Here is a 15,544-nt window from a genome sequence, read left to right as displayed (position 1 = left end):
ACATTGCAGCACTAAGTGCAATAGGGACACTGTACCCAGACCACTTCAATAAGCTGAAGTGGTCTGGGTGTATTTTTAAGTACACATACCTAACTGACATTGTATCCATTCATAAATCCAGTTTAGGGTTATGGATTTTATTGAGCTAAAAAAAACAATGAAACAAACTATTGCAAGTTAGTCAAGGAATGAAAACTGTACCAATACTTTAATTCAATTTAGCAGATTTATCATATCATGCCGGAGATCACTTTTACACTCTAACTGTAGATTTCTGCTCTCTATCATGTCTTATTGTCAAAAATAAATATTATGGCCATGATTTAATATTTTTAGATACGATTTTCAAATTATCACAATCTGTTAGAAAAACTTTTCAAATTATAAATCATCATTGAAGTCTAGCTTTTTTTTTTTGTGTAGATAAATCATCTGAATTTTATTTATTTTTTTTAACAAAATTAAATCAAGGCCTAAATTGGTAAAGTTTATACCATTGGTAACATGTGGTATTCTTTTATTTGTGGTAAAGCTATGGTAACTTAGATTTATGCAAATATTTATTTTGCTCTCCCACCAATCTGCATGATTAGTAAAAGAAAGAAAATGGAAAGTTTCACGTTTTATTACCCAAGTAACTTTGTAGCATTTGTCATTTTTATCTCTAACGACTACAAATTATTAATGCACTTTCCACTCTTCTCAGTTGGTTTAAATGAACAGATGAAAGCTGTCCGGAAACGTTATGAAACCTCTTTGATTGGTCAGATTGGTGATGATGTACTCAGTTGGGTAGGTTGACCTGCTGTTTAGTTGGAAGTTCTGTGCGTAAACCCATGAAGCACACGTCATGATTTATTACTCTCTTTTGATCACAGTTCAGTGGACCTGAGGAGGAGAAACTGAAGCAGGCAGTTGCCACCTTTTGCAGTAATCAGCCCTTTGCTTTAGACATGATCAAATCCCGACAGAAAAAAGACTCAAGGTTCCTGACATTTGTACAGGTGAGAGAAATAAAATATGTGTAACTGGAATGCAATCATATGTTTTCAAAAAAAGTAGACATTGGCTTCAGATTTGAAAGTAATTGGGAAGGGAGGGGGGGATTGCTAGATTTTACAAGTTTGTAAACCAGATATCTTTTGTTGTGATTTTGGAAGAGATTTGAAACAAATAATATATATAGAATTACCAGCAGTGCATTGTATTGAGACGTGCAATTCAGATTTGCCCTGACAGTCACTTAGATATCCAGTGTATATCAGGGTCCTGTAGTAATCAAAACTACAAAGCTAATCAACTGTAATCAAAATGAACATGGAACACTCCAACAATAACAAATTAATTATTTATTATTAATGTTGGTGTTCCTATACTTGCTATAGCATTTTATTCTGTATCACAGTCACATTTGCTTTTGTAACTGTGATTTCCTTTCCTCTTTATTCACTTCTCTTTATGTATCCTATTTTAACCTCAGGTTCTTGTTTAAATAAAGTTTAGTATTATGATTTATTTCTTGTTTTGCCATTACCTTTGAATGATTTAATTTCAGAGGTAATTTCAGTAAGGTGGGTTTCTGCCCTTGCCAGGTGGACTCCTTTACCTTATTTGTATGTATTTTCAACAGCTTAATGTAGTTGTTCTAGTAAGTATAATTATTCCCTGCAAGCATTTTCATGCAAACAATGGGTTTTCAAAAAAAAAGTATATTTTTGTAACATTTGTATGATATTGTAAGATATATATATATATATATATATATATAGTGTTCAAGTAGACTTGAGAAAAGGGAGGTTCTCCCGAAAGCTTGTCATTACGAATTTTAGCTGTTTTTTACACACACACACACACACACATATATATATATATATATATATCTTACAATATCATACAAATGTTACAAAAATATACTTTTTTTTGAAAACCCATTGTTTGCATGAAAATGCTTGCAGGGAATAATTATACTTACTAGAACAACTACATTAAGCTGTTGAAAATACATACAAATAAGGTAAAGGAGTCCACCTGGCAAGGGCAGAAACCCACCTTACTGAAATTACCTCTGAAATTAAATATATATATATATATATATAGTGTTCAAGTAGACTTGAGAAAAGGGAGGTTCTCCCGAAAGCTTGTCATTACGAATTTTAGCTGTTTTTTACACACACACACACATACATACATATATATATATATATATATATATATATATATATATATATATATATATATATATATATACTTCTTTTTCTTTTCTTCCTGATTTACCGCTTGTTATACTGGCACTTTTAGTTGACATGCTCCTGCTCAAGTGTGAATTGTTGATACTTCAAAGTGTATTTAAAATTTTAGGTCAATGTAGCTGGCTTGGAGAATTTTTGAACCCAGCCTAAGATCACTGATTCTCACTTTTAGTGAATAACCCTGATCGACTTACAGTTAAATATTTTGTTATTCTAAGCTTCATCATCACGTTCAGCTCTTTAGTTATACAGTCTTGTTTTTTTTGTTTGTTTATCATTTTATGTTCCTTTAGTATATATTGGTGATGTTGCTTATGTGCATGTAATTATCAGTGAAATATAATAATTCATGTTTGATACTCCTTTGCAGGATGCAGAGAGTAACCCACTGTGCAGACGCCAGCAGCTGAAAGATATTATTCCAACTGAGATGCAGAGGCTAACCAAATATCCACTTTTACTTGATAATATTGCCAAGTACTCAGGTAATTATCTCATTGCAGTTTTACGAATCTGACAGAATTATCCACTGCCTCTTAAACATACTTCAGTTTTTGACATTTCCTTTACTAGCTAAGCAACAAACTCTTCCCTCCCCCCACCACACGTTAATCCCTTTGGGTGTTCATTTGATTGATATCACACTGAAATCCTACTGGTGGTGGACTGCGGAGTGAAAATATATATGTTTGCACAAATAGACTTTTGTTTCTGCTTCTGTACGATTGATAGCGGAATGTTTGAGAACCTATCCATCAAAGTTTGATTACAATAGTATAAGACAAATGTTGATTCTTTTCTGGTTCACCGTTTTTGTCATTTGGCATGCTCTTTCCCTCTCAATTTAGTAGTCTTTCTTGATTCTCCTCTATGATTGAATGTATTTGAAAAAAAGATCAGCCTAAGTAGGGCTCACAGGGGATTAACATGTTTTTCTGAAAGTCATCCTGTCATGGCAATATCACACATTTTGTAAACTAATGCAGTTTTAAGAAAGTTCTTGATATTCATGTTGACAATACGATTGCAACTGGTATGGGACTTCTGAAGGTGTGACACATAAATGCTAAAAAACAAAACAAAAAAAAAACCATATGAATAATCCAGATTATTCCATTACGCAGTTATCCTAAAACAAGTATTCAGACATAATGTTGGATACAAATCTACAACTGTAGCATAAAACTTTTAGGGAGATTTTTTCTTAATGGACAATGACACAAATTAATTTATTTGGTCATACATATCAAGGTAGTGCCCAGATCCTGATTACTTAACACATATTTTGGTTGAAAATTGAGGAAATGCATTATCGGGACAGAAGCAGAGAATATTTTGGCTGATAATGAGAAGAAGCATTACAGTGACAGTGACAGTAGCAGAAAGGGCATATTTTGCATGCCTGGAATCCTTTGTTTTTTGGGGGGATTTCATTTACAACCTCTTTACCCCACAAACACTACAATATGTTATGATCATTAGCCATCTGCACACTATTGTAGGTTATAGCCCATCTGGTTGAATAAGGCAGTACATTTGAGATATTTTTTATTAACTTGCTTTGACTATCCTTGTTTGCTCTTCATCTCCGATATTGTCTGTCTTCTGAATGGATATACCATTCAGAAAAATGCAGCAGGTCTATCACAAATAAATATCAAGATGAATCTTATGGTCAGGCCAGTAGAGCTAGAATGGCAAAACAAGTCCTACATTTTTTTTTATTTTTTTCTTCTAAGGACTTTTCTAGGTAAAGTCACGGTGAGCCTTTACATGGAATCATTAGAGTGATCATTTACAAATTAAAAGGATCACAATAACTGTGCTGTGGGGATTTCTATCAATTTATTTTGTTTTGAAGTCACAACCCAAAGTGACACAGCCTTTTGTGTTCTCCCTACAAGTAAAACCGTGCAGACCTTTATTCAAAATTTTAAGTGTTTCTGGTCTGTTGGAATTGGAAATTGGAATATTGATTGCCTCTTTAAAACTAAAGTTCTCTGTGGGAAATCTAGATCAGCTCTGCTAATCAATACCTTGGACTTTAAAGCTATTGCAAGGGCTCTGCTGACTTGTCACCCCTTACCAGTCAAGCAATGCTGCTTTCATAAACCACAAGGAGACATAAGCACTGACAGAAATGACATGCATCATGTTCTGGACAGGTTGATAATGCCATTTCAGCTGTTTGTACCCCTAGGGTAGACTACTGAGAAGTTGATTTTTTTCAGTCAGCAAGTTTTCGCTGAAGGCAACTGACAAGAAATAGAGGAATTCGAAAGATGGATGTAGTCGAAAGCAGGCTCAACAGTCCTGCTTAACATCAGGGAGCCATTTAGTATCTGTTACTGAAAAAATGCATTGTTATTGTTTTTATATATATATATATATATATATATATATATATATATATATATATAAAATCTTCTGTATAATACACAGATTTTCCTTTATTTTTCTAACTTTCCATACTGTGTGAAATATAGCATGTGCAATTTGTTGTACAATATACAATGTTCACTTGACATTGGATCCAAACTCTGCTGATATATTCCAAATGTATTGTTATCTAGTAATTACAGACACAGTTCATTATTACCCCACATGTATGTATTGACCTGTATTTTCTGGTGTGTCATACTGTAGCACTATACTGAATGTTGTTAGTCTGTGGTTGGTAAGGTTAAAGCAGATCCTGATGTATCTACTGCAGCTGTGTGTTGTATAGTTGCACTGTGCATGTCCAGGTTGGCTAGGCATCCAGTGTGGCTCGCTCAGGTTACATTCTCTACATTCTGATTGTGTAATCTGCTCTCCAATGTGAGAAGTGATCACTTGTATAATCCCTATTCATATGTCTTGTACCTGTTGCAATGTTTAGTATGCCGATATTTATGTTTATAGTTATATGTGATGTTAGTTGTGTAAGTATACCTGGAAGACAGAGTATTATGTCCCCATGAATGTATTTTGTTGTGAAATATATTTACTATTTGTTAGACACCGGTAAGGCTGCTAACTAGAAAATATGGATTGGTCTTCACAGTGGCATTTTTTCTTGGCATTTCTTCTCTGCTGCTTTTCCCTTGGGATTATATATGGTAATTTCTGTTTTCTTCCTGTATTATATAACTGTCCATTGGTGGTTGTTTTAGAAGCTGTACAGGTGATAGATGCACATTCCTCAGTTCTATGCTGAATGCATATCGTCACCCTTTGGTCATAGTGCTATTAGGTCCCCACTGGTCTGTTTTCAAAATGTACATTTTGCTTATTTGCGCTTGTGTTTAGTTCTCTTGTAACCTCCCCTTTTCTCTGAGGATGAGATATCCATCCAATAAAGTAAGTAATTGTCCCACTACATCAAGCGCTATGTATCTTGTTAACACTGCAGAAACATTAATTTCTATCGGGCATGGCTTGGAGAAAAACAGCACTGGAGGTTTTCTGAGAAACGAGAAGTAATGTTCCACATAGTGTGACAAGGACTAGGTCTTTTGTTTAAAGCAAGATGACAAGATGCACACATGACTTGAGATGTCTGCGTGAGCTGTGATTTAGCATTCAGTTGAATGAGAATTATTGGCCATATGCAACAAAGCCAACATTGACTTCTTGTTGGCTTGAAAAATAATGCAAGTGAAGGGGAGGTGACTTCTTTCCACTTGATTATGTTGTTGTCATTCACTTAAATGAGAACGCTGATATGTGGTTTATGGAAAATATATTGTACACTATTTAGTAACATTGTGAGTTTAACCCCTTAAGGACCAAACTTCTGGAATAAAAGGGAATCATGACATGCCACACACGTCATGTGTCCTTAAGGGGTTAAGTGGGCTGCTGGGGGGGGGGGGGGGAGGGGGGAAGCCCATACTTACAGCTATACTAAATGTTTATTAAACCAGTGGAAGAGGTCTTATTGAGTTGTGACTCTCGTGTCCGACTTCATATTTGTAAAATGTACATAGAAGAAATAACAGCTGGATTTATAAATACAATCCAGATTATTTCATTATAATTTTAACTAAATGTGATTGTACATTTTGGTAAAGTGCACTGCAGATATTAGACTTAACTCAAACACATATGCTGAACTGGGTGTCCTGATGTATGTAGCCTGCAGTTTTATCGTCACTTCTACCTGCAAATTAATACAATAAAACATTGTTTCTATTTCGAGCTGTGTACTTCTTATTAGCTAAGTGTGCATATTTTAGTTGTAAAAATGGATCAGTGACCAATTCTTCTTCTGTTCTGATGAACCATACACTAAAATATATTCCTCAGAATGTTGAAAGTCGCTCAGTGTTATAAGGTTCTCCATTGATCTGGGGAACAAGGTGCTTCAGTAGTAATTTTATTGTTAGCAGTTATCTTGGTCTGAATAAGTACAGTGGGCAGCAGGGACCCAGTTTTTGGTTCAGAACTTCTCAAGGCAAGATTAGGTAGAACATCTCAACTTATTAACTTTTAAATTTTAACTTTCGAATTAACTTGAGAATAGTATTAACTAGAATGTATAAGTATATTTGGCTGATCTACATTTGGTACTTCTAGTTATGAACTCCGAACCTTTTACAGCCCGAGTGCATTAATTCAGTGAAACTTAAATGGGCACTTCAGCAAAGTATATATTACTGTAACTGTAATGACCACACTGTTTGTTTTCCTTTCAACAGACCGTCAAGATGAGAAGGACAAGATTAAAAGGGCAGCAGAACACTGCCGGCGGATTTTGGATTATGTGAATCAGGCTGTAAGGGAAGCAGAAAATAAACAGGTATCCATGCAATCAATGCTTTACCTTCCCAGTCTATGGTATTTCTAGGGCTATTTAAGGCTATACAAGAAAACACAGCCTTACATTTCCCATTATGTAAGGCTCATGCAACTCAGGAATAAGTTATAGAAATATGTAGGATAATACTTTTTCTTTATGCTACCCATTCAACATTAAGATGAACTTTTTTTTTTGTTTGTTTGTTTTGTTTTATATAAGTTTCATTTTAATTTCTGAGCACATCTTCCAAACCTGTTTGAAATATTATTTGCATTTTTTTACTTTATAAATAAAATCAATAAAAAGTGTGAACAAAGGACAACTAATGTTGTAATTCAGTGACATCTCTATAAATAATGCTTACTTGCAGTGTTCATTTCAATGGGCTCCCAAAATATATCACAAGAAGACAAATATACTGGTTCCTGTGCTGCTTATGCTCCTAATAGTTTGCTGTCATTTTGTTTTGGCAGAAATTAGAGGATTACCAACACAGACTGGATCTATCCTATTTAAAGCCAGGAGAGTATCCTATGATTGATGAATTAAGAGTAAGTCATTTTCTTTATCGTCTTCAGCACAATAATGTTACATGCTGCACTGAAATGGCAGTTGTGAATATTCTATTTTTCAAATGCTTATATCTGATGCATAGAGTGACAATGATATTATTTTATAAAGTTGAACTAATCACTGGCAAAATATCTCAAAGCTTTTTGTGGAATATGGAAAAAGTACATTAATACACTGTTATATGGCTGCTACATAGCTAGACAAGATGTTGATTCTCCTGGTTTCTTACCCATGATGTGTTAATTAAAAATAAATTGTTTAATTTTTCATTATGTAAATATTGAAAAAACGTAACCATGGCATTTCCGTATTTTGGACAGAGTCTTGATTTAACCAAAAGGAAGATGATTCACGAGGGTCCTTTAGCGTGGAAAGTGAATCGAGATAAGACGATTGGTAAGCCAATTATAGGGTGTATTTAAGTGAATCCTCATTCAATTATTGAGATCTATATAGTAAACTGGTCACTAGGTTTGTTTGTGTGTAGTTATGTTATAATATATATATATATATATATAAGTTCAAAAAACACTTTTGGTGTGTCCTGATGAAAGCTCCGACCGGGAGCTGAAACGTTGACTGTCCTGGATTGACTGTAAAATAATCGACTCTGCAAAGCCTAGAGTGCCGGTATTTTTTTGAACTTATAATAATATTGTGACTTGGCACCGGGTAATAAAATTTTTTGTCAGTTGGAATGCAAGAGTTTCAGTTTTTCCATATATATATATAAATATTATTATTAAAAATGTACAAACTATATCTGGATTGTAATGTGCTTCAGAAGGTTTAAAGAAAAATAATGCAGTGTGTTCTAGGTGTGATATCTGGGCCCTAAGATTAACGAAGGGGTTCCTGGAAACTTCTCTCTCATTCACACCCTAACCTTTTGAGGTTTTGGGTAAAAATAAGTAGTCCCTTTAGACCTATAGCCGAGGTTTACATAAAGATATGTTCCTACCACTATATTGTTCATGTAACAGCCCTTCAAATAATTCCCCAACTACATATGTTAAAGGGAAACTCCAGTGCCAGAAAAACGATCCGTTTTTCTGGCACTGGAGGGTCCCTCTCCCTCCCACCCACCAATCCCCGGTTACTGAAGGGGTTAAAAACCCCTTCAGTGACTTACCTGGGACAGCGGCGATGTCCCTCGCCGCTGTCTCCGCCTCCGCGACGCTCCTCCTAGTGATTACGTCGGCCGGTGGGCGAGACTAATCTCGCTCACCGGCCGAGGAGACCTAATGCGCATGCGCGGAAATTCCGCGCATGCGCATTACGTCTCCCCATAGGAAAGCATTGAAAAATCATTTCAATGCTTTCCTATGGGGTTTTGAGCGACGCTGGAGGTTCTCACACAGCGTGAGGACGTCCAGCGACGCTCTAGCACAGGAAACCTGTGCTAGAACCCAGGAAGTGACCTCTAGTGGCTGTCTAATAGACAGCCACTAGAGGTGGAGTTAACCCTGCAATGTAAATATTGCAGTTTATGAAAAACTGCAATAATTACAGTTGCAGGGTTAAGGGTAGTGGGAGTTGGCACCCAGACCACTCCAATGAGCAGAAGTGGTCTGGGTGCCTGGAGTGTCCCTTTAAGCTCACAGATTTGTAGTTTCCAGGTTGAGCTTTTAACTTTTTTTAAAATTAGACACCATAACTGCTTTTCTCCAATCCTCTGGTACAATTCCTAAAACAATCTCTTAATAAATGACCAGTATCCTGGCCCCAAATATTAACCCTATCCATTAGCTAAGGGCCCCAAACACATAGCTTGCAATCCTCATAAAACACCCGCTCCACAAATAATGACAAATGGCATACTTGCACCCTTCCTTGTTAGAAGTATTCAGTAGGGAGTCTCTATAACCTAAAAATAATCACTGTACATCCATGCGCAAGTCTCATTCTTTTGAGACTTGCTTGGTTATGTTTTCAAATAATCCAAATTTCAACCAATCTTAGTACTCCCTTTATTTTCAGAGGGCTAAGTATATCCCACAAACCTTATTATTTATCGGATTAGAAGTTTAGCAGTTATAACACAACCAGGGTTTTTTACTAAAATGAGAGTTGCCAGGAATGCAAAGAGAATTCAAAGTGAATTTCAAATTTAAGGCCAAAATAGCCCAAAGGAAAACAGAATTGACTTTGAGATTATTCTTGATTTGGCTATTCTTTCCTACATTTTCAAATTCATTTTGAATTAGCTTGGAATTCATAACATTTCTCACTTTGGTAAATAACCTTGAATGTGTTTAGTACACCACAACTTATGAAAGGAACTTAAGATTTTGTGTGTCTGTTTTGCCTTTTTAATGTGAGTTTTAACGACCAAAAAGTATGTATTCTGTTAGTCATGTATCACTTACACATTTTCTGCTCACTTCATATAGGAACTATAAATAAAGTTTTAGTGACCTAAACTCGTTATGAGTATAAATTGTTCTTTTCTATTAAATATAGGGTTAGAATTACAATATTTTCATTAAAATGACATCAAGAATAATTCACAAATACTCAGAATTGCACAAATATTCTTTGTATTGAATAAGAAATAGTAAAATACATATCCATAAATCGTAGCGGTCAGTTCAGCTAAAGCATATTTTTGGCTATGGTGGGATTAGTGTGATCTGAACAAGAAACAGTATCACTGTGCTTAGTCTAAGTCTAGTAATTTGCACCTTCCCAAGCTAAAACACCAAATAAGCTAAAAGCAAAAACTGAGTTTTTGCCTAGGTCTTACTCTGTTATAACATGTGCAGCAGTAGGCCAAGGCTGAGGGAAATAGAACTTATTACTTTAAAGTAAATGCTAAAAACACCCAACAGTGCCATGCTAGACTTCATACTTTTCGCAATCAGCGAAAAGTTTTTGGGGTATCTGACTCTGGTAGTCAGACTAGCAAATGTTTTTTTTTATTAAAATCAAAAGTTCAGGAAAAGTGTAAGGATTACATTTGCTCTCAAAACGCCATAACCACTGCAGCCAGCTGTTGTTGTTTTAATTTGTCGAGCTGTTTTAGGATGGCTTCACAACTTACCTGGTTCCAACTGGGTGGACACAGCCACATGCCCTGCATACCCTAGCTCCACATTGCTCATCTGTGAATGCACTCCTGTATCAGTCCTGCCTAGCTCAGTAAAGATATTGAGCGAGAGAAGCGGGATGTGGCACAGGCCCCCATAAAACCCATATCTTTCTAAATTGGTTCTGTGGCGCCCACTTCAGTGGGCTGTAGTGGTTATGGTCCTTGGAATTCTACTTTGACTTTAACACACATGCTTAGCCGAGCTTCTGATTCCACAAAGATGCAAGTATTGCATTTTCAAATAATGATTGATGTACCTTTCTTATAATGCAAATGTATTCATATTTTACTTCATAGTCAGTATCTGTGTTTGGTGTCTTGAGAAATCATGGCATCTGATATTCTTAAAAAGAATGTGTGTCTTTTCTCCCATAACTCATAAGCTAATGGCTGTCACATTATTGCTTCAATTCCTCAGATCTATATACCCTTCTTTTGGAGGACATCCTGGTTTTGCTTCAGAAGCAAGATGACAAACTGATTCTTAGGTGTCACAGCAAGAACCTGGCCTCCACTTCCGACAGCAAACACATATTCAGTCCCGTTATCAAGCTCAGCACTGTATTAGTACGACCTGTGGCGACTGGTAAGTCATCTAAAGCTCATTTGTTATTTATTTTAAATTTAAACAGGCATATACATTGGTCATTATTTTTATTTGATTACATTTTGTTTAGGAGCCAATGCTGAAGTTTTCTTAAGAGTCGCTGAAGAGCTTGATACATAGATAAAAACATATAATTTTTATTACATGTGTCTTTAAATGGAACAATAATGCAATTTCACTTAACCTCTTTTATTATAAAGTTATCCAGACATTTTTCGTGTGTGTGTTTCATAGCTAAAGAAACAAAATATGTATGTTATGCTTAAAAGAATGAACACATTGCTTAATGTCAGAACTTATAGATTATTTGAAAAAGTTTCTTATTGCTAGCTGGGGTCTTACCCTTCTTATTTCCCAAATTATATGTTTTAATTACAGCCATCAGTCCACAAAGTGTTGTTACAGCACTTCAGCTTGCTGAAGTGCTTTATGTGTAAAGAGCGCATTCCCTTGTTTTTTTTTTGTTTGTTTTCTTCAAGTTACAAAAAGTGCAGATTTCAATAGAAAATACCACTTTTATAAAGTACTTGAGTTACATCCCCTTGGCTGTCAGTCCGACAACTGGTCCTGTTACTTCCTGCCTGTTTAGCTACGTGGAACTAAACTTAAGACGGGCAATTGCCCAGAGCATCTGCCTTGCAAAGACTTTTTATTGAACTGCCCTGTGATTGGGCAGCTTCAGAAAGTCTGGACTGGATTAGTTGGTTGAGGTCTTGAAAAGGCTGCAGACAAATGATCTACAGACTGTTTACACCCAATGAATAAATACATGAATTCACTGGGGGTGTATCTACTAAATAGTGATTTATTTAGGGCTTTTTAGAATTCAAAGTGGCTCTAACCCACACATCCAATCTTATTTAATTAACTGGACACCATGTTTGCCTATTTCAAACTCAAAATTGCTTTTGTTGAAGTAATTAGCCTAGCTTTTTACCAACCTTTCCCTACCTATTCTGTGCGTCCTATAATCTAAAAAGTATGGTACATAAAAATGGTCAAGTAGTATACTTGTGTAAGAACCTGGAATGCATTACCAACAGTACAGCTTCAATATGGCAACAGAATGTGAAAAGAATTTCTGTATTTGAGAATTATGTCCACGTAAATACAGTTAGATGATTTCTAGAGTGAAGATATTTAAAAAGTGATGTTCCGTTGTATTACTCTCTTAAATGCTAATTCGCTCCTTCCCCTCCCTGATTGTAGGAATTGTTGGACTAATTGGAAATTTCTTTACCATTTTCTAACAAGAGGGTGAGCTGACATTTTCAGCACACTGGCAAGCATTAAATAAGTAATTAGTCAAGAAATTAAATTAAATAAGTATCTAGTGTTTTTTTCAGGCAGAGTATAAATTAAGATAATTGAGATTTTATCAACAAACTTTTGTTGTGCAAAGTACATGAAAGTAAACATTTTTATATTCCATTCTGGAAGTGAAGAGGTTCATCTAGAGATCTCCCTGAGCGAACAGCATACCCTTTAATGAGAAGGAATGTATGTTTTTTTTTACAGATTTATCCAACCAATGGGACACTATTTATTTTTACATTTTTTTCTTTCAATTCTGCTTTTTGTTGCCTAAGGTAAAAGCAGCATATGTTATGTAAAACATTGCCATTACTCAGATAATTAGTAGGATTACTTTTTTTAAGTAAGTGGTCATCTCCTAGTGTTTCATTAACTTGCAGCATAATAGAATTTTTTTTAATTATATATATATATATATAGTGAAATGTTTGTAATTTTTTTTTTTTTTTTTTTTTTTTTTTTTTAAATTCTTTATTTTGGTTGTGCACAGGATGAACAAACAGCCGGTTTGTGCCACAACAGCGACATCCGGTAAAATAGGTTAACATTGGTATAACATGTTGTGGTATATGATATACGGGCACATTTTTTTTTTTTTTACGTGATGTTTGGAACAGTAGTTTAGTTTCGCGTTAGTTTGGAATATGGCAGCATAACGCACATGTCATGGAGCGATAGTTAAAGAAGAGACATAGGAGGAGAGCATGGCGCATGCATGAGAATGTACATAGAAGATTGTGCAAGAATAAAAATAAAGTTAACAAGTTAACAGTACTTAGTAATAGTGTGTATGTATTAGTGAGTTGCATGCTGAAGTCTGGGAGTGTGGAGCACTTAGTGATTATGAGGATAGTCGCATCCGAAGTGTATGTGCTATGTTACATTAGGTTAGTGTGATCGAGTTTAGTAAGATTTACTACCTTCTCAGGTGCCATTGCAACTCTTGAATTGCCACAGAAATAGGATAGCTGGTTGTCCTGACTAGGGGGTAGAGAGATTACTACGAGGAGGGAGGGCCCCCCAATTGGTGTCTTGGAGAAGTGGCCTAAACATTGAATTGCAGAGCATAACATAAAAGAGTAACATCAAAGGAAAAGCAATTAAAACTACAACATTTGCAGATAGATACTATATGAGGCATCTGTAGTGTCTAGAGTCCCGGTCAGCCAACCCCCGCAAGGGGAATACCATAGTCCCACTCTGGTGTCGTTGTGTGTCTTGGTCTCAGCTGCTGTTTGTGCTTGTGAGGCACCCCTTTTTGTGTTTGAGTGCTTTCGGTGGTCCTGCTCGGAATTGCCGCTGTTATGAGCTTCATCTCTCGCCGTCCCCGCCTCCAGTAAGGTGCGATATTGTAGTCGTGATATCCGTCGCTGGCTGCAGCTTGTCGGTAAGGGGGACTTGAGTATTCCGTGCTTTTCGCTTTCTCGGTCTTCCGGGTCTGTTTTAGGCTGCCGCTGGTATTCCTGGGAAGGTCTTTCTTCGGGATAGTGCCCCTGTGGCGCCGGCCCTTCAGGTGCATGGAGCCTGTGGGATTGTTAGCCTGCCATTGTGCGGCCACCTGGACCGGGCATTGTATCTTGCCTCTTGTCAGGGTGTCCGGGAGGGGAGGTCGCATGCGTGCCTCCAGCTTCTCCCAAAAGGAGTCGAAGATCGCGGCTAGTCGGAGCTCCGTGTCCGTCACGATGCTGGAGGCCTCTCTATCCGCCGCCATCTTGGATGCATCTTGTATTGGGCTGCCCCGCTGTATTGTTGGCTTGATCTTGTGGTGAGACCTTGTCAAGCTGCCCCTGTTGTCCAGGGAGGACCGGGATATCCCCCGCCGGTCCATAGGGGGGGAGGTAGGAGGCCCGCATGTCGAGGGTACCGCGTGTGACATTGCTGTCGAGGAGAGCGGCCGCCTCTCCCCTTTGCGGTCTCGTGTAGGCCCCAGTAGCTTGTGAGGGTTCCCGGGGAGTGTGCTTCTCGTTTTTGGGGTCGTTGGATGCCCCCGGGTATCTCTCACCTGCAGCATGCCTTTGTTGCCGTTTTAACTCTAGTTTGCCTGGGTATTTGTCACCCAACAGGTCGTTACATGCAGGAGCCAGGTCACTGCACGTCTGTCCTGCTCGGCAGCCAGGCCCCGCCCCCGAAATGTTTGTAATTTTGACCCATAGTTTAACAAATTAATTCAAACTTTCACCATAATTACAAGGATTTTATTTATTTTTAGCTACAAGCAAATTTAGTGATACTGTTGTAAAAAACAAACAAACCTGACAACAATGAAATTACCTGGACTTTGTGAAATTAATTGCTACTTGCAAAGATACATCATAGCAGCAGAGAAATGAAATTCCCTTTCAATATAATAAAGCTTTCAGGAAGAAAATTAGCCATACCATAGTCTGCCAAAACCTCTTTTACGCTTCCCGAAGGGTAAAAAAAAAAAAGCCAATTAAGGAAGTCTTAAATCCTCATTAAGCACGCAAGACTTTTCTAGATAGTAATACATTAATTAAAGCTTGACTTTGCTGGAACATTGAAATAATACACACAAACAACTAAATCATATAATATATGTTGTGTTACTCCATGGACTTGGCAAAGTAGATCTGCAACTTTAAGGAGGGTAGTTAGATTAGACAGGTGTTAATATGCCTTGTTTCTTGTTCCATGCGGTGCTCCATAGTGGTCAAATAAACATTGGTGTTTTGATTAAACACTCATGCCTGTATTTTTTCTTCTTACCAATTCCATGTACTCTTTGGTGGGGGTGGCAGGGTTGTCTTCCTCTTTCTCCTTCTGTATGTACATTTTGTGTCAAAAATGCTAAATAAAGATTGTAAAAAAAAAAATACTGAACTGTTCCCATGTGCCGCAGTGTCAGAGTTAATGTGTACATAAAAAATGCCACAGGGGCTCCAAGTAATACATACCAAGAACCCCGG

At 36.8% G+C, this 15,544-nt stretch overlaps 1 protein-coding gene across 1 annotated transcript in view; it reads left to right on the top strand.

Moving 5' to 3' along the window:
- ARHGEF12 (Rho guanine nucleotide exchange factor 12) overlaps positions 1 to 15,544 on the top strand; it is a 94,989-nt gene that overhangs the window by 65,375 nt on the left and 14,070 nt on the right. The window contains exons 23-29 of the mRNA XM_063436523.1: positions 707 to 792; positions 879 to 1,004; positions 2,620 to 2,734; positions 6,932 to 7,032; positions 7,506 to 7,583; positions 7,926 to 8,001; positions 11,115 to 11,282. Coding sequence (XP_063292593.1) covers positions 707 to 792; positions 879 to 1,004; positions 2,620 to 2,734; positions 6,932 to 7,032; positions 7,506 to 7,583; positions 7,926 to 8,001; positions 11,115 to 11,282 — 750 coding nt within the window. The remainder of the gene's footprint in view (positions 1 to 706; positions 793 to 878; positions 1,005 to 2,619; positions 2,735 to 6,931; positions 7,033 to 7,505; positions 7,584 to 7,925; positions 8,002 to 11,114; positions 11,283 to 15,544) is intronic.

Source organism: Pelobates fuscus, chromosome 11, assembly GCF_036172605.1.
Source record: "Pelobates fuscus isolate aPelFus1 chromosome 11, aPelFus1.pri, whole genome shotgun sequence".
Classification (NCBI taxonomy): Eukaryota; Metazoa; Chordata; class Amphibia; order Anura; family Pelobatidae; genus Pelobates; species Pelobates fuscus.
Note: the sequence above shows the minus strand (reverse complement) of the source record. Positions and strands in the feature narration are given on the sequence as shown.